This window comes from Amphibalanus amphitrite, unplaced genomic scaffold, assembly GCF_019059575.1.
Source record: "Amphibalanus amphitrite isolate SeventyFive unplaced genomic scaffold, NRLGWU_Aamphi_draft 001185F_arrow, whole genome shotgun sequence".
NCBI classification, from domain to species: Eukaryota; Metazoa; Arthropoda; class Thecostraca; order Balanomorpha; family Balanidae; genus Amphibalanus; species Amphibalanus amphitrite.
Genome location: NW_024882679.1, coordinates 132,080 through 151,026, shown reverse-complemented (window position 1 = coordinate 151,026; position 18,947 = coordinate 132,080). Strand labels below are relative to the sequence as shown.

The window sequence follows — 18,947 nt, the reverse complement described above, 5'->3', positions numbered from 1 at the left end:
CCCGGCTCACCCCGGCCGGCGGAGGGCAGACGTATATTACCCTGGGTAGACGTGCCGGGAGGGCAGTCGTCGCCGTGCCAGCCGCCGGCAGCCCAGCCAAGGCCACGGGATCACGGCGCCGCCACGCCGCCGGCTGGAACCACCGGACGTTACCCCGGGATCGTGCCGAACCCCGGCCCCACATCTGTGGCCCACCGGCCGCGGCGTGGGCGTCCCGGGAACCCGCTGACGTCTGCCGGCGGCCGCGGCCTCGCCCGAGCACCTATCTACACCGCTACCGTATCGATTTTATGGCGCCGGTATTCTCTGACGGCGCTGCACAGGTTTACCGAGCGCCAGTGACGACTGGCAGACGGCAGTAGCGAGCCGCGGACGGCCGCGCCGAGCGGTCACAGCGGCCCGCGTCTGCTGACCGGGGCCACGCGCCGGCCGTCGCCATGACAACCAACAGGTAAGTCCAGACACCGTAGCTCATCAGAAAAGAGTCGGCCTTAGTTATGTGCCCCTACCGAGTCAATTATCTCCTTCAGTTTTTGTTTCACGCTTCTGTAGTGCGGCTGTCCAGCTGTCCGCTCTGGCCTGTGTGTTGGATGGGTCGTCTTAGCGGATCACTGCGCCGCCCAACCGGTTTCCAACTTGTTAGTCGGGTCACCCATTCCGCTGTGGAGAACGGGTCGGTGAGGTCTGAAGTCTGAACGTGATAACATTTAGTAACTGTATTTTCTGTGTCTTGTCCCCCTCCTTTTATCTGACCTAGTGGCGGTCACTGTCAATCCCTTCAGATTTCCCCCTTTTTATGACGGCTTTATTTATGACTTATGAGTTGTATCTTACCTACCTAAGTTGTAACGATAATAATCAATGTTAATCTCAGGGCACGTCAAGCGTCGAAGATTTCGATCTGATTTAGGCATGACGATCTATTTATTTTGGAATTCACGCCGACGATATTTATATATGTATTTACGTTGACATACTTCCATCCCGTCAATACGCTTCAATTATAATCGGAGCAGTGCAGCAGTCAAATGATTATGCCTGCGGATAATTGGTGTCGTATTTAAACATCATTCTGAGTTAAATTCTTATTCAGACCCGACCAAGGAGCTATACCGCGGAGCCAAAGATGTCGGTGCGAATGTAGCGGACCGATTTTTGCATGCTAAACCGTTGAGACTTTGCACACCGTTTACCTTGAAAGGTAAACGTGTAAAATATCCATGACAAATGAAAAGGAATGTTTTGGACCCATGAGGCATGAGCAACACCAATGTCCATTTGAATCCATATGTTATGGGAAACAACGGGTCGTGTTAATTTGCAATACTTTGGTTGCCTCTCAATTCAGCGTGAAAGCGATATTCCTATGGACGGCAAGGGAGCGCCGCGCTAAAAAATTAAACGACTTCATGTCCTTGTCATTCATGGGCTTCTTGTCAGTTACATGGGCTCCTTACCGAGACAAGCACACGGTGGGGTATCTGTTGTGTCACTTACGCCCTTACAGGTGTTTCACACTGAAAGTCATCGGCTGGATGATCTATTCTGAGCACATTTTTAGGCTTCTTTTTTCTATCGAAAAATATTGTCCAAAATGTGCACCGTAGGCAGCCTAACAGCAATGCTCGTCCCACCCGAATAGCATTCCGGCTTCACACGAAACAGTCGACCGAACATCTGATCGATATCGCAGCGGTAACCGATCGATTACGAATCGGTTCATCGCGCTGCTCCCGCACGAATCAGTGATTCGATGGGCTGAAAATCGACCATGACCGATGACGGGGGTGTGGAGCGGGGTGGAGTGAAACCGGTCTGCTGGTCCCGCGCTGGTCCCATCGGCAGGAAGCCGTTTTCAATTATGCTAGTCGTATTCAAACTCTAATGAACTAATCTTTAACTCTTTAGTTTAAAACTTTAATTAAAAAACGGCTTCACTCGTGCTTCATCCCGCACAAATACGTTGGAAATCTCTTCCTCTTTCCATTTCTTTTTTAAATTAAAATAAATCGTCACATAAAATACCTATCGGAGTCAGATCACCAACAGCTAAAGGAGCTGAACAAGCAGCTTGCATCTATGACTGCTAGCCGCATCATTCAATACTTGCAGAACAATGTGCAGGTTCAGACCTATAGCAGTCGGCTGCCATTGCGGCATTGCATAGTGTAACAAGTGGTGTCTACTTCGGGCACGAACAAATATAGCGTGAGAAGAATGTCACATGACACAGACGCTTCCGGTCTCCGACACTCGTGGGATGCCTGTCAAGTGTCAAACATGCGTATTCACTATTCATCTTAGTTCTAGTGTCGCATATGCAATAAGCATAAGACGAGGGCCGTTTGTGCGCGTTGCATGACGGTCGGTGAACTTCAAAAGGTCAGGTCACGCTACCCCACCTTTACAGCTGTCTGCCTCATGGGTCGGCTCCGGTGCGCCCTGGCTCCTCTATAATTTGCTTAATATGAGCGAAAATAACAATTGTTGAACATCAATTTTTACTCTCTGCCTACCATGGCTGAACGAGCGAGTCTTATGCCATTGCCTTTGTCATAATGCGATTTCTTGGATACAAACAGGCACCGTATAAAGTTTTAATTTAATATATTGTTGGCATGGCTCCTGCGGAACCCAGAGCCGAGTTGTGTGGGTGTAAACCCCTCCAACAGGGCGTGGAAAACAAAGACCACCGGTTGAGCTGGGGTTGCATTGTTCTGTTGCCGACGGTGCAACCTGAGCACTTACAATGCAGTCGGCCAAGGCTCGACAGCACGGCTCCCGTACTAGCTTCGCAAAAGCATCGCAAAACAAGTCATTTCGCCGCGCTGATTATAAGCACCTTTAAATGTCACGTCGGTTTGGAATGCTGATGAAAGTGAATTCGCAATAAACGACAGTGACCTACGGATGACCTTTGACTGAAAGGACGACACAAAGGGATATTTACGTGTGAATGGTGTGTTCGATCTGCGATGTTGATGAATGAAAGGTGATTGAGGCCGGAGCAATACGAGGTGTCGGCGCCGTGTGGTTTTGTTGGCTGGGTCGGACCGCTACTCCGCCCAGAATATGCATTACCCCGGTGAGGTATAGACGCGCCATACCAGCAGATAGGTATGTACCTTTCTTATATAACGCGATGAATATAAAGTCAGGTATGACTATGAATTATGTGCTTTTAATTTATTCTGGATAATTCCCTTCATTTTGGTTGAAGTTAATAAAAATTAAATTTAATCCATTGAATTTGAGCAGTCAGAACCAACCCATAAAATTACTGAAGTTTGAATAAACTTAACCGATAAGCGACCTCCCGAAGTCTTCGCTCGCGGGAGAGGAGGACGACGTGTCATTTGCTCTCCGACACATGTCCGACACCCACTGACTCTCTGGCTCTCCCACGTCTCCGATGTCAGGTCTGTCGCATGCCGTCGGCTCATAGCGGCCCTCGCCGCCTCCAGGCGCGCTATTGTCAGAAAACCAACGGCCCAATGCCCGTGGCTGATGGCGCCGATAAGATGACGGTCTAATTGAGCAGTCAGTTTCTCAAATACCGACCGATGTTCAGATGTCCGTCAAGACAGCCCATATTCAGCCCAGATTCAGCCCGGATTCAGCCCAGATTCGGGACACCTCCGATCAAGCTGAAACTCGCACACAATGTAGGCCATGACATGCCCAATTCACAGTCCAAGTCATTCGGTGGCACTCCCAGCCGTTTGACCTACAGAGGTCAGCAAAGGTCACGTGGCCCAAATTTGCACAGCAGATTGTGGCCCACCCAGTAGAGCTAGAGCACTAAAAATGGCACCAATCGACTCGCCAGCATCTAATCTTACTTTCCCAACACTCATTTGACCTCTCAAGGTCATGCGATGACCTAAAGTCATTTGTGGGCTATGTCGAAAATACACTTGCACAGCAGTTTTCGAGTAGATGGATTGACCGAATTCCAAATCAAAGCACATCATCGGGTAGCCCATAGGCCGTAGTAACTTTCCTTAAAAACCGCTTTTCGATATGTGACCCCGTTTGACCTTGGCAGGTCAAAATGTGCAAATAAACGACACTCAATACGTCGCAGCCCGGATTCAGCCCAGATTCGGGACACCTCCGATCAAGCTGAAACTCGCACACAATGTAGGCCATGACATGCCCAATTCACAGTCTAAGACATTCGGTGGCACTCCCAGCCGTTTGACCTACAGAGGTCAGCAAAGGTCACGTGGCCCAAATTTGCACAGCAGATTGTGGCCCACCCAGTAGAGCTAGAGCGCTAAAAATGGCACCAATCGACTCGCCAGCATCTAATCTTACTTTCCCAACACTCATTTGACCTCTCAAGGTCATGCGATGACCTAAGGTCATTTGTGGGCTATGTCGAAAATACACTTGCACAGCAGTTTTCGAGTAGATGGATTGACCGAATTCCAAATCAAAGCACATCATCGGGTAGCCCATAGGCCGTAGTAACTTTCCTTAAAAACTGCTTTTCGATATGTGACCCCGTTTGACCTTGGCAGGTCAAAATGTGCAAATAAACGACACTCAATACGTCGCAGCCCGGATTCAGTCCAGATTCGGGACACCTCCGATCAAGCTGAAACTCGCACACAATGTAGGCCATGACATGCCCAATTCACAGTCCAAGTCATTCGGTGGCACTCCCAGCCGTTTGACCTACAGAGGTCAGCAAAGGTCACGTGGCCCAAATTTGCACAGCAGATTGTGGCCCACCCAGTAGAGCTAGAGGCGCTAAAAATGGCACCAATCGACTCGCCAGCATCTAATCTTACTTTCCCAACACGCATTTGACCTCTCAAGGTCATGCGATGACCTAAGGTCATTTGTGGGCTATGTCGAAAATACACTTGCACAGCAGTTTTCGAGTAGATGGATTGACCGAATTCCAAATCAAAGCACATCATCGGGTAGCCCGTAGGCCGTAGTAACTTTCCTTAAAAACCGCTTTTCGATATGTGACCCCGTTTGACCTTGGCAGGTCAAAATGTGCAAATAAACGACACTCAATACGTCGCAGCCCGGATTCAGCCCAGATTCGGGACACCTCTGATCAAGCTGAAACTCGCACACAATGTAGGCCATGACATGCCCAATCCACAGTCCAAGTCATTCGGTGGCACTCCCAGCCGTTTGACCTACAGAGGTCAGCAAAGGTCACGTGGCCCAAATTTGCACAGCAGATTGTGGCCCACCCAGTAGAGCTAGAGCGCTAAAAATGGCACCAATCGACTCGCCAGCATCTAATCTTACTTTCCCAACACGCATTTGACCTCTCAAGGTCATGCGATGACCTAAGGTCATTTGTGGGCTATGTCGAAAATACACTTGCACAGCAGTTTTCGAGTAGATGGATTGACCGAATTCCAAATCAAAGCACATCATCGGGTATCCCATAGGCCGTAGTAACTTTCCTTAAAAACCGCTTTTCGATATGTGACCCCGTTTGACCTTGGCAGGTCAAAATGTGCAAATAAACGACACTCAATACGTCGCAGCCCGGATTCAGCCCAGATTCGGGACACCTCCGATCAAGCTGAAACTCGCACACAATATAGGCCATGACATGCCCAATTCACAGTCCAAGTCATTCGGTGGCACTCCCAGCTGTTTGACCTACAGAGGTCAGCAAAGGTCACGTGGCCCAAATTTGCACAGCAGATTGTGGCCCACCCAGTAGAGCTAGAGCACTAAAAATGGCACCAATCGACTCGCCAGCCTCTAATCTTACTTTCCCAACACACATTTGACCTCTCAAGGTCATGCGATGACCTAAAGTCATTTGTGGGCTATGTCGAAAATACACTTGCACAGCAGTTTTCGAGTAGATGGATTGACCGAATTCCAAATCAAAGCACATCATCGGGTAGCCCATAGGCCGTAGTAACTTTCCTTAAAAACCGCTTTTCGAAATGTGACCCCGTTTGACCTTGGCAGGTCAAAATGTGCAAATAAACGACACTCAATACGTCGCAGCCCGGATTCAGCCCAGATTCGGGACACCTCCGATCAAGCTGAAACTCGCACACAATGTAGGCCATGACATGCCCAATCCACAGTCCGAGTCATTCGGTGGCACTCCCAGCCGTTTGACCTACAGAGGTCAGCAAAGGTCACGTGGCCCAAATTTGCACAGCAGATTGTGGCCCACCCAGTAGAGCTAGAGCGCTAAAAATGGCACCAATCGACTCGCCAGCATCTAATCTTACTTTCCCAACACTCATTTGACCTCTCAAGGTCATGCGATGACCTAAGGTCATTTGTGGGCTATGTCGAAAATACACTTGCACAGCAGTTTTCGAGTAGATGGATTGACCGAATTCCAAATCAAAGCACATCATCGGGTAGCCCATAGGCCGTAGTAACTTTCCTTAAAAACCGCTTTTCGATATGTGACCCCGTTTGACCTTGGCAGGTCAAAATGTGCAAATAAACGACACTCAATACGTCGCAGCCCGGATTCAGCCCAGATTCGGGACACCTCCGATCAAGCTGAAACTCGCACACAATGTAGGCCATGACATGCCCAATCCACAGTCCAAGTCATTCGGTGGCACTCCCAGCCGTTTGACCTACAGAGGTCAGCAAAGGTAACGTGGCCCAAATTTGCACAGCAGATTGTGGCCCACCCAGTAGAGGTAGAGCGCTAAAAATGGCACCAATTGGTGCCATTTTTAGCGCTCTAGCTCTACTGGGTGGGCCACAATCTGCTGTGCAAATTTGGGCCACGTGACCTTTGCTGACCTCTGTAGGTCAAACGGCTGGGAGTGCCACCGAATGACTTGGACTGTGGATTGGGCATGTCATGGCCTACATTGTGTGCGAGTTTCAGCTTGATCAGAGGTGTCCCGAATCTGGGCTGAATCCGGGCTGCGACGTATTGAGTGTCGTTTATTTGCACATTTTGACCTGCCAAGGTCAAACGGGGTCACATATCGAAAAGCGGTTTTTAAGGAAAATTACTACGGCCTATGGGCTACCCGATGATGTGCTTTGATTTGGAATTCGGTCAATCCATCTACTCGAAAACTGCTGTGCAAGTGTATTTTCGACATAGCCCACAAATGACCTTAGGTCATCGCATGACCTTGAGAGGTCAAATGCGTGTTGGGAAAGTAAGATTAGATGCTGGCGAGTCGATTGGTGCCATTTTTAGCGCCTCTAGCTCTACTGGGTGGGCCACAATCTGCTGTGCAAATTTGGGCCACGTGACCTTTGCTGACCTCTGTAGGTCAAACGGCTGGGAGTGCCACCGAATGACTCGGACTGTGGATTGGGCATGTCATGGCCTACATTGTGTGCGAGTTTCAGCTTGATCGGAGGTGTCCCGAATCTGGACTGAATCCGGGCTGCGACGGGTCACATATCGAAAAGCGGTTTTTAAGGAAAGTTACTACGGCCTATGGGCTACCCGATGATGTGCTTTGATTTGGAAATCGGTCAATCCATCTACTCGAAAACTGCTGTGCAAGTGTATTTTCGACATAGCCCACAAATGACCTTAGGTCATCGCATGACCTTGAGAGGTCAAATGAGTGTTGGGAAAATAAGATTAGATGCTGGCGAGTCGATTGGTGCCATTTTTAGCGCTCTAGCTCTACTGGGTGGGCCACAATCTGCTGTGCAAATTTGGGCCACGTGACCTTTGCTGACCTCTGTAGGTCAAACTGCTTGGAGTGCCACCGAATGTCTTAGACTGTGAATTGGGCATGTCATGGCCTACATTGTGTGCGAGTTTCAGCTTGATCGGAGGTGTCCCGAATCTGGGCTGAATCCGGGCTGCGACGTATTGAGTGTCGTTTATTTGCACATTTTGACCTGCCAAGGTCAAACGGGGTCACATATCGAAAAGCGGTTTTTAAGGAAAGTTACTACGGCCTATGGGCTACCCGATGATGTGCTTTGATTTGGAATTCGGTCAATCCATCTACTCGAAAACTGCTGTGCAAGTGTATTTTCGACATAGCCCACAAATGACTTTAGGTCATCGCATGACCTTGAGAGGTCAAATGAGTGTTGGGAAAGTAAGATTAGATGCTGGCGAGTCGATTGGTGCCATTTTTAGTGCTCTAGCTCTACTGGGTGGGCCACAATCTGCTGTGCAAATTTGGGCCACGTGACCTTTGCTGACCTCTGTAGGTCAAACGGCTGGGAGTGCCACCGAATGACTTGGACTGTGAATTGGGCATGTCATGGCCTATATTGTGTGCGAGTTTCAGCTTGATCGGAGGTGTCCCGAATCTGGGCTGAATCCGGGCTGCGACGTATTGAGTGTCGTTTATTTGCACATTTTGACCTGCCAAGGTCAAACGGGGTCACATATCGAAAAGCGGTTTTTAAGGAAAGTTACTACGGCCTATGGGCTACCCGATGATGTGCTTTGATGTGGAATTCGGTCAATCCATCTACTCGAAAACTGCTGTGCAAGTGTATTTTCGACATAGCCCACAAATGACCTTAGGTCATCGCATGACCTTGAGAGGTCAAATGAGTGTTGGGAAAGTAAGATTAGATGCTGGCGAGTCGATTGGTGCCATTTTTAGCGCTCTAGCTCTACTGGGTGGGCCACAATCTGCTGTGCAAATTTGGGCCACGTGACCTTTGCTGACCTCTGTAGGTCAAACGGCTGGGAGTGCCACCGAATGACTTAGACTGTGAATTGGGCATGTCATGGCCTACATTGTGTGCGAGTTTCAGCTTGATCGGAGGTGTCCCGAATCTGGGCTGAATCCGGGCTGCGACGTATTGAGTGTCGTTTATTTGCACATTTTGACCTGCCAAGGTCAAACGGGGTCACATATCGAAAAGCGGTTTTGAAGGAAAGTTACTACGGCCTATGGGCTACCCGATGATGTGCTTTGATTTGGAATTCGGTCAATCCATCTACTCGAAAACTGCTGTGCAAGTGTATTTTCGACATAGCCCACAAATGACCTTAGGTCATCGCATGACCTTGAGAGGTCAAATGAGTGTTGGGAAAGTAAGATTAGATGCTGGCGAGTCGATTGGTGCCATTTTTAGCGCTCTAGCTCTACTGGGTGGGCCACAATCTGCTGTGCAAATTTGGGCCACGTGACCTTTGCTGACCTCTGTAGGTCAAACGGCTGGGAGTGCCACCGAATGTCTTAGACTGTGAATTGGGCATGTCATGGCCTACATTGTGTGCGAGTTTCAGCTTGATCGGAGGTGTCCCGAATCTGGGCTGAATCCGGGCTGCGACGTATTATTTGCGACGAGTGTGCGACGACGGCTGCGACGAGTGTCGTTTATTTGCACATTTTGACCTGCCAAGGTCAAACGGGGTCACATATCGAAAAGCGGTTTTTAAGGAAAGTTACTACGGCCTATGGGCTACCCGATGATGTGCTTTGATTTGGAATTCGGTCAATCCATCTACTCGAAAACTGCTGTGCAAGTGTATTTTCGACATAGCCCACAAATGACTTTAGGTCATCGCATGACCTTGAGAGGTCAAATGAGTGTTGGGAAAGTAAGATTAGATGCTGGCGAGTCGATTGGTGCCATTTTTAGTGCTCTAGCTCTACTGGGTGGGCCACAATCTGCTGTGCAAATTTGGGCCACGTGACCTTTGCTGACCTCTGTAGGTCAAACGGCTGGGAGTGCCACCGAATGACTTGGACTGTGAATTGGGCATGTCATGGCCTATATTGTGTGCGAGTTTCAGCTTGATCGGAGGTGTCCCGAATCTGGGCTGAATCCGGGCTGCGACGTATTGAGTGTCGTTTATTTGCACATTTTGACCTGCCAAGGTCAAACGGGGTCACATATCGAAAAGCGGTTTTTAAGGAAAGTTACTACGGCCTATGGGCTACCCGATGATGTGCTTTGATGTGGAATTCGGTCAATCCATCTACTCGAAAACTGCTGTGCAAGTGTATTTTCGACATAGCCCACAAATGACCTTAGGTCATTGCATGACCTTGAGAGGTCAAATGAGTGTTGGGAAAGTAAGATTAGATGCTGGCGAGTCGATTGGTGCCATTTTTAGCGCTCTAGCTCTACTGAGTGGGTCACAATCTGCTGTGCAAATTTGGGCCACGTGACCTTTGCTGACCTCTGTAGGTCAAACGGCTGGGAGTGCCACCGAATGACTTAGACTGTGAATTGGGCATGTCATGGCCTACATTGTGTGCGAGTTTCAGCTTGATCGGAGGTGTCCCGAATCTGGGCTGAATCCGGGCTGCGACGTATTGAGTGTCGTTTATTTGCACATTTTGACCTGCCAAGGTCAAACGGGGTCACATATCGAAAAGCGGTTTTTAAGGAAAGTTACTACGGCCTATGGGCTACCCGATGATGTGCTTTGATTTGGAATTCGGTCAATCCATCTACTCGAAAACTGCTGTGCAAGTGTATTTTCGACATAGCCCACAAATGACCTTAGGTCATCGCATGACCTTGAGAGGTCAAATGAGTAATGGGAAAGTAAGATTAGATGCTGGCGAGTCGATTGGTGCCATTTTTAGCGCTCTAGCTCTACTGGGTGGGCCACAATCTGCTGTGCAAATTTGGGCCACGTGACCTTTGCTGACCTCTGTAGGTCAAACGGCTGAGAGTGCCACCGAATGACGTGGACTGTGAATTGGGCATGTCATGGCCTACATTGTGTGCGAGTTTCAGCTCGATCGGAGGTGTCCCGAATCTGGGCTGAATCCGGGCTGAATCTGGGCTGAATATGGGCTGTCTTGACGGACATGATGTTCAGCCGCACGTCCACAAGCTCTTGGACATTATCTCTACCGTCCATCCTCGGAGATATCGATCCTCATCTTCACGCCTCACGCAGTGACGTGTCATTCCTAACGAGACATGAATAGTTCACGGTTTCAGTGGGCTTCTTGGGCTGAGGCCGTATTTAAAGCGTCCAGGCGAGATGGTGATTTATTGCCTATCAGTTATCACATTATACCTAGCTACGTGGGAAAAAAGGGAGCTATATCTTTCAATAAACTTTTGTGCTGCCCAAGTGGCTAATCAAATACTAATAATCACTTCCTTTCTTTTTCTGTTGCCATTCTGTTCCACTTTCGGTGCGATCGTAAATGGAATGTTTCACCCGATTGCTGTTTCGGTATAAAGGCCGTCACTTGAAAGTAATTTGTAATGATCCAAGATCATTAAAGAGAGGAAATATATGAAAAATTGACCTCTCCTCGACATTCAAATTATTTGAATAGCGAAATATTACTGTATTGATATTTCGGCCAACAGGCCTTCTTCAGAATGCGAAAGTGTACACAAGTGTACAAGAATACAATGCATGTTTTTATTGTATTCTCGTACACTTGTGTACAGTCTGTCTTAATTAAAAGTACCGCGCAAAGTGACGGTGGATCCATCAAGCCTGATCGAGGAAGGGCCCGCTATAATTTGAAAGTCACCGAACCAATTGAGGTGGGGAATGGACGAGGATGTCCATTGCTTCGGTGACTCAAATTTGGCAGTCCTTCATCGGTCAGGCTTGATGGATTCACCGTCACTTTGCGCGGTACTTTTAAGACAGACTGTACACTTTCGCATTCTGAAGAAGGCCTGTTGGCCGAAATATCAATACAGAATAGTTGGTTATTCAAATAATTTAAATGTCGAGGAGAGGTCAATTTTTAATATATTTTCTCTCTCTAATATTCATGATGTTCCTATGTTTTCTGATGTTTTTATGTATATAAGTAATATCACTGTTTGTGATACCGTCTATTTATATGTGATGCAGATTGTGTCACCGTCTATTTATATGTGATGCAGTTTGTGACACTGTCTATTGTGCCGCTGTTTTATCACCGGCCTTTTATACCGGGTGGCCCAGAAAAAACGTTCCGAACTTTGGAGGTCTATGTATCAAATTCGAGTGCAAATAACGAGCCAAAATTTTCATCAAGTTTGCGTCATTTCTTTGCGCATTGGTATGCCAAATTATAACACTATACCATCATTTTCAAGCTGGCAATCTTGAGTTGAATTAAGCAAGACGTTTTTGCTTTTTTTGCCGATGTCAAACGATAGTGATGATTGGGTTAGACGTCCCATGTTATAAAAAGAAATAAAAAAATAGAGCACTTGAATGAAACCAACACGTTTGTTCTTATTTTAAATAATGTTGTCTCACTTATGTGCCAAATATTCAAATACTGAGCCAAAATGGTGCTCATGGATGCCATTCGTTTCAACACCAAATCACGTTTCCAGCTGGAGGAGTGGCACGGTGCATGGATTACTGATGATTACCCTCCTTTCAGTAGATCAAACGATAAAACGACCGGATAAGGAAAACAAACTAAAGCAGACTGGTTCCTGTGCCAGAAAACCACAGAAAAGCTTATGAAAAACAACATTGCCAGCAGATGACAATAAAAAACTGGTTGAAAGGCTACCCTTTCCCAGGAATGTCAGCCAGGAAAGCATTTGAACCACAAGATGGTTAGAAAACTGGAAACTTCTTCCGATGCCGCTGTCACAGAGCCATTGTCGTTGCCTCAGGGAATGTGTCATCCTGAGACCCGAACCATCAATGAGACTAGCTGTCAGTAGAAGTCATGGCTCTAGGCCGCGGTGCTGCGGGGTGAAAATGACCCGTTCACTCACATTATTAAGTAAACATCGGAGCAAAAAAAGTAATTTTTACATGGCATGCTTGAAACACGAACCATTTGAAAAGTAATTTACCGAACACCATGAAAATCACACCATTTACTCAAAATATGTGTTGCATTGACTATTCGAAGTTTCAATGTTGTATCTTTATCACTTTCTGAGAAATATTGATTTAAAGTTGGGAACGTTTTTTTCTGGGCCACCCGGTATAACCATGTCACCGTTTGTGACACCGTCTATTTATACGTACCACAGTTTGTGATGCTCTCTTTTTATATGCTCTCTATGATGCAGTTTTTGACACCGTCTATTTATATGTGATGCAGATTGTGACAACGACTAGCTATATGTAATGCAGTTTTAACCCGCGCACCGACGGGGGTCTGCGCCAACTTCGCACCGACGGGGGGGGGGGGGCGGATGACCGCCCCCCCCCCTGAGATCTCGAGAACGAAGCAAGATAGCGACAAGCGGTAAACGGCATCGGATACGCACGGCCAAGATCTACAATTTTTACAAAGGTCATTTTCAGGTCAGGTCAAAGATGACGTCACAGGGGTCGAAAAAGTCAAAATGGCGGCGCTAGATATGGAGAGAGTTTTTCTCAAATAACTTTCGAATTAGTCAAGATAGGAACAAACTAAGGGCATCATCGTGATCCTCTCGTCAATCCGCATCGAATGATATATATGTTGACCTCGAAAGGTCAAGGTCAAAGGTTGACCTCAGGTCACGTGACCTCGAGGTCATCATGTATATCATTCGATGCGTCTTGACGAGCTGAACACAATGAGACCATCCACGCGTCTGTATCTTGTTCCTGTACGGAGTTATTGGCCAAAAACCTTTGGTGACCTTTAATGACGTCACATGACCTCACAGCTGCCCAACAGCAAAACAGACCTCAAGGTAGTGAAGGTTGATCGTATATGAAGTCATGTAGGTATGGTAAATGGGGCCATTCCGACCCGTTTTAGTGGTAAAAACAGGGAGTTGATTTTTCCCCCATTGACTTATAATGAGGAGGTCGCAAAATTGACCTGACCTTAGGTCACCGATATCAAAATTCCGAGATATACAAATTGTAGCTACTAATGACCTTATAATATCCTGCGACTTTCAAAGGCCTCCGACATCTACTATAGTTCTGGCACGGTGACAAAGTTGCAAAAAAGTGACTTGAGGTTGGGTCATTCAAAGTGACCTGGTGACCTGACCTTAAAAGGTAGGAGGTTCAAACTTGCACACCATGTGTAAAATTGATGAGGCTATAGTCATACCAAAGTTCGCGGCGCTACGCGCCGCGGTTTTCCCGCTATTCGCGAGAAACCTCAGGGGGGGCGGATATCCGCCCCCCCCGTCGGTGCGCGGGTTAACATAGTCTTTATGTGTTGCTGTTTCGACACCGTCTTTTTAAATGTGATGTGGTTGGTGTCACCGTCTATTTATGTGCTGCAAATTGTTACTCTATCAATTTATATGTGCCGCAATTTGTGACACCGTCGATATGTGTGCGGCAGATTGTGGCTCCATATATTTATCTGTGTTGCAAATAATGACACCGTCTATTTACATGTGCCGCTGTTTGTGACACCGTTTACTTATGTGATGCAGTTTGTGATACCGTCTATCTATGTGTGCCGTAGGTTGTGATACCTCAGGTTGATAAGTTAATGGTATACTTACATTAAATTGAATGAAACAAAACGAATTAATTATATAAAATTCGTTTTGTTTAATTTAATTTAATTAAAGTATACCATTAACTTATCAACCTGAGTAAAAGATAAAATGACTTTAAAGTCCCACTTACCATTTATCTGTATGTGCCGCAGTTTGTGACACCGTCTATTTATATATGCCACAGTTTGTGATACCGTCTATTTATATGTTTTGCAGTTTATATCACCGTCTCTGTATCAGTGTCTTATTTTGTAACACATGTCTGTACTGGCCGCAGCGTGCCGCCGGTCTGGGCGCGGTGGTTCGGGGACGCTGACAACTGCTGCATCCTGGGCCTGCTGTTCTGCGTGTTCAGCGCCCTGCTGGCCGCCGGCGGCACGCTCACCTACTTCGGCTTCTTCTCGGAGCAGTCGGTGACGTCGGCCGAGCCGCACCACCTGTCGGCGGCGCTGGCGGCGCTGGGCCCGCTGCTGCTGGCCGCCGCCCTGCTGCTGCTGGTCGCCGCCGGCCGGCTGTACCGCGCCGGCGGCTGCAGCGGCCAGCCCGAGTGGCTGCAGCGCCACCGACCCTACTCCACCATGGAGAGCGGCAGCCGCGACGGCAGCGTCAACCCCGGCTTCGAGAGCGCCGAGGGGTAGACGGACATCGAATTGTTATGGAAGTGTACTCTTGATTCGTCTCGATTGGAGTGTTAAGGTTACGCGCATCCTTTATATCTATTATGTTATGTCTGTTTCACTGTATGCGATGAAATACTAAGTGCCTCCTTATATTGTGCTAGAGGGACTCATGACAGACAAACCCAAGTCAGTCGGGCTGGCGGTACCAGACTGTGCTGAAAACATGCCGCTCGAGAGGAAAGTTGTATTTGATTTCGTGGCACAAGTGGACGGATCATATCCAGTGGAGTATGGGAGCCACACCTACAAAACATCAGCTAGCATCGAGCCGCGCTAACGTACACAAAATAGAGCGCGCTGTGTCCTCATTCCTCTGGCATACCGCCACGCTAATTCATAAAACACACTACAAAGACTCAACAATTTGTGGGCGGCTCGGCGGTACCCGGCGCCGGTCCCGGCGTCAGACATTGCCGACCGCGGCTCTGCCGTTCCTATCGGCGCAGGGCGTGCCTGGCCACGCCCTGGCCACTGCTGCTCCCTATACTGACCCTCCGATCACCGCACTGTTGACTAGCGTCGTTTATCAGTCCCTCAGCACATGAATGTGCGTGGAATGCGATCACTGAAAACCCCAGCCACCGCGTCCGGCCACCGCTCCATCTCAACCCACCATTCCCCAGTCGCTGCACTCACAGTCAGTGCACCTGCAGCTGATGTAAGTCAGCCAGCCGCCAGCCAACAACCATGGCCGACCAGCAGCCAATGGCTGCCAACAGCCATCGCCGGCCAACAGTCATCCCGGTCAACAGCTACCGCACCAACAATCCCCGCACCAACAGCCACTGTTCCTTCAGCCAGTGTCCGAAACTTCTGGACGGATAATATTCAATTTCTACGGTCTTCACCTTCCGGTCAGTTCACATTCTTCCGATCACTGTCACCAACCGATCTTGTAGCGCAAGTGCCACTAGCGCTGGCTAGCACTACACTAGCAGAAGAGTTCGGTATGCGATGAATTAATGTGGATGTCCATTGAACCAGCCGTAGTCCATGCTGTATCTTTGTGAAGTGCGCTATTACATTGTTCGGTTTAGTCGAACCTTACTGCCAAAGCCACGTTTTCCTGGAGCAGACGTTTTCTTCTTAGAACCCTGAAAAGAAAAACACACTTGAATGAAGAAGTTGGTAACAGACCACTGTGGCACCAAAGAAAGGAAAAGCGTGAGCCCGCAAGGTCGCTGTTTAATGAAACTACAAAACTAAGAACGTTAACACTTTTGATGAGTGATAAACTTGCGACTAATATCTCCCTGATAATGCAGCCAAGCTGTCAGAAATCAAATGAATATAGGACCTCGAAAAATGCATAAACATAATAAAACGTTTTGATCGCAATCCCAAATAGTTGATCTACAAATCGCCCCCATTGGGTTGGACGTAAGCCGCTCAATATGTAGTTACTGACACGGCTGTGGTGCGGAGAAAGGATGAGGCTTGGCTGTGGTGCGGTGCAGCAGGACGTAGGATGGACGGACAGGCGCAGGTCAGGACACCAGGGTGAGGGAGACACTCTTCAGAGTCGCCGCCGCCGCCGGTACCTCGTTCCGCATGTTGTCAATCACTTTGTCGATGTCTCTCTTCACGGTGCTGTTCAAATATTTGCTTAGTACTTTGTCCAAGTCTGGATGCTGAAGCCATACGTGGAATATCTCTTTGGCATGAATCCTGAAACATAGGATGCAACTGTGAGCATATTTTTAGGCGGTAGCCCAAAGATATCACAAAAGCCGAGTCTTCTCCCTCCTCTTTCTTGAATATGCGATTGACTCGCCCTGATGGAGAGGGAAGCTATAGATATATTTATGTCAAGCTCTAGTTTTACATTAGTATTTCTTCAAATACCTACGTTACATTAATCAAATTTTCAGTTTAACCACATTCACGGCGCGGATAGCACAGGCAACAGTGGCTCCACCGTACAAGGGGTGGCTCCACTGTGCACGGTGGCTCCACTGTGCATGGTGGCTCCACTATCGCCCACAGCCACCAGAGGACGCTGTATCAGCCGCTCACCGTGTCTGCAGGTCTCCCTCTCTGACCAGCTGGGCGGCAGCCGGCACCAGTTTGTCCGTGATGTCCTTCTGTCCACCCAGTGAGCCGGCAGGACCGAGTCGGGTGACCACGGCCGCCAGCAGTCGGGCCACTGTGGCTCGCACCTGACTGCTCCGGTGGCCCAGGCCCTCCCCGATCACCACTGCCACGGCGCGCGACACGGAGACGTTCTCTAGCATCAAGTCCAGCGCCCGGTTACTGTCGGCCTTGATGAACTTGTTGGTGTCGCTGGTCTTCTGTAGGAGGATGGCCACCATGCTCTCCATGTTCTGTGAGCATGGTGTGGCATGGTTGAGCTGACGACAACTCTGTATTGTGAACTAGAGAGCGAGTGGTATAAAGCTGAAGTGCCGATACAAAACCACCGATGCATAACGGGAGCTTATTTCCAGTCCGAGACAAATTTAGAACTTTGGCCGAGCTACCACACCGTTCATATTTGCATGGGTACAAATACAATGCACATTATGAAAAAGAGCTTGAATTGTATTAATAAAAAAATTAATAACTGTAATTATAATCCGTAGAAGACGGTCGGTCTGTTCATCAAAGCGTTTGAGGAAGCCTCAGGCCACTCACCGGCTCTGCCGCCTTGCCGACGTGTTGGAACATCTCGGCGCTGGTCTGCACGGCGGCGCGCAGCACCTGAGAGCGCAGGTTTTTCATCTGCTTCACGATGGCGGCCACGACGGTCTTGAGGTCGCCGCTGACTGTATCCGGATGGTGTCGGAACAGACGCACCAGGTCAGTCAGACCCGCTACCTCGCGCTCCCTGTGAAAGGTGATATGAAGGGTGATATGTTAGACCGACGGGACAGTCGGTATACATACACAGCAAGGTATGACTGGACAGTGGGAGTCCGTGAAAGTCACCGTTCCGTGCTTCTATCCTCAGGATACTGAGATCCTTCTCCTCCACGCTGCAACCCCCTCCGAGCTGGACAGGCAACTTTATCTCATGCGGGCTGCTCCCGAGGGAGCGCACCCCGTAGCCGGGTGCAGTGAGTGCGTTGGGGCTGGGTGGCCTGTCCTCTGGACGGGCTCAGCCCCGGCGACTCACTAGGGTGCCTGCCCAGACCAATGTCTCCCCCTAATTCCTGTCATCCTTCCGGCTCTGAAATGCTCTAATTGGACCGAAAGGGCCTAACCCAACAAATAAAAACAAACAACCCTGAAAGTTGCGACATGAGCCAGACAGCCGGTACAAACTCGTATAAGCGGAACGGTCAGACGGTAGGTACAGTCGGCACACATGGGACGGTCAGACAGGATGACAGTCCTTACACACGGGATAGTCAGACGAGAACGTCGATACACACGGGATGTCACACCGTGTAGCATGGGTGGAGCTTTTCCAGGAAAGTTGGTGGGGCAAAAAGTTGTCAAACCTACAATGTCCGATTGTTAAGTTCGATAAAATACAACGATGAATCTTTTTTTTTATTTTGCGTTTCTTTTTTTTCCAACTTCTAGCCATTTATTTGATCATTTGACCACCATTAACCACGCAAAACAAACGCACACAAACATTACATACAAAATTACAACATAATATGACACACATAGCTTAACAGCTTTACTAACAGACCTTTTAACAAAAAACACAAAACACAAAACCAAACAAAGCAAAAAAGAAAAAAAAATAAGCAAACGAACCCAAATAAAAGTGACGACATACGTAAGCAGTTCGGATCAACTAATAACGGCATTCGTGACCCTCCGCAGGGCATCATATCTATCCATTTTGTCATTTATTTGCGCGACATGCTTTTCCATAAGACTGTACTGTTGCAGCGTGCTGATAAAGGTCTGGAAGGTTACCGGTCGGTTACTAACTCTACAATTCCAAATATACTGTTTGGCTACCAAAATCAGTAGATTTAAAGGGACCCT

At 48.3% G+C, this 18,947-nt stretch overlaps 2 protein-coding genes across 2 annotated transcripts in view; one reads left to right on the top strand and one right to left on the bottom strand.

Moving 5' to 3' along the window:
* Positions 1-42: 42 nt before the first annotated feature.
* Positions 43-15,180, top strand: LOC122370929. Its single transcript, XM_043346877.1, has 2 exons — positions 43-451; positions 14,597-15,180. Exons 1-2 carry the CDS (start codon positions 438-440, stop codon positions 14,955-14,957), a joined length of 375 nt encoding a protein of 124 aa, XP_043202812.1. The 5' UTR covers positions 43-437; the 3' UTR covers positions 14,958-15,180.
* Positions 15,170-18,947, bottom strand: part of LOC122370926 (TOG array regulator of axonemal microtubules protein 1-like) — a 49,500-nt gene continuing 45,722 nt past the window's right edge. The window contains exons 15-18 of the mRNA XM_043346874.1: positions 17,634-17,826; positions 17,016-17,323; positions 16,408-16,667; positions 15,170-16,093 (exon numbers count right to left, since the gene is read on the bottom strand). Of these exons, the coding sequence (XP_043202809.1) occupies positions 16,487-16,667; positions 17,016-17,323; positions 17,634-17,826 (682 nt within the window). The 3' untranslated portion in view covers positions 15,170-16,093; positions 16,408-16,486. The remainder of the gene's footprint in view (positions 16,094-16,407; positions 16,668-17,015; positions 17,324-17,633; positions 17,827-18,947) is intronic.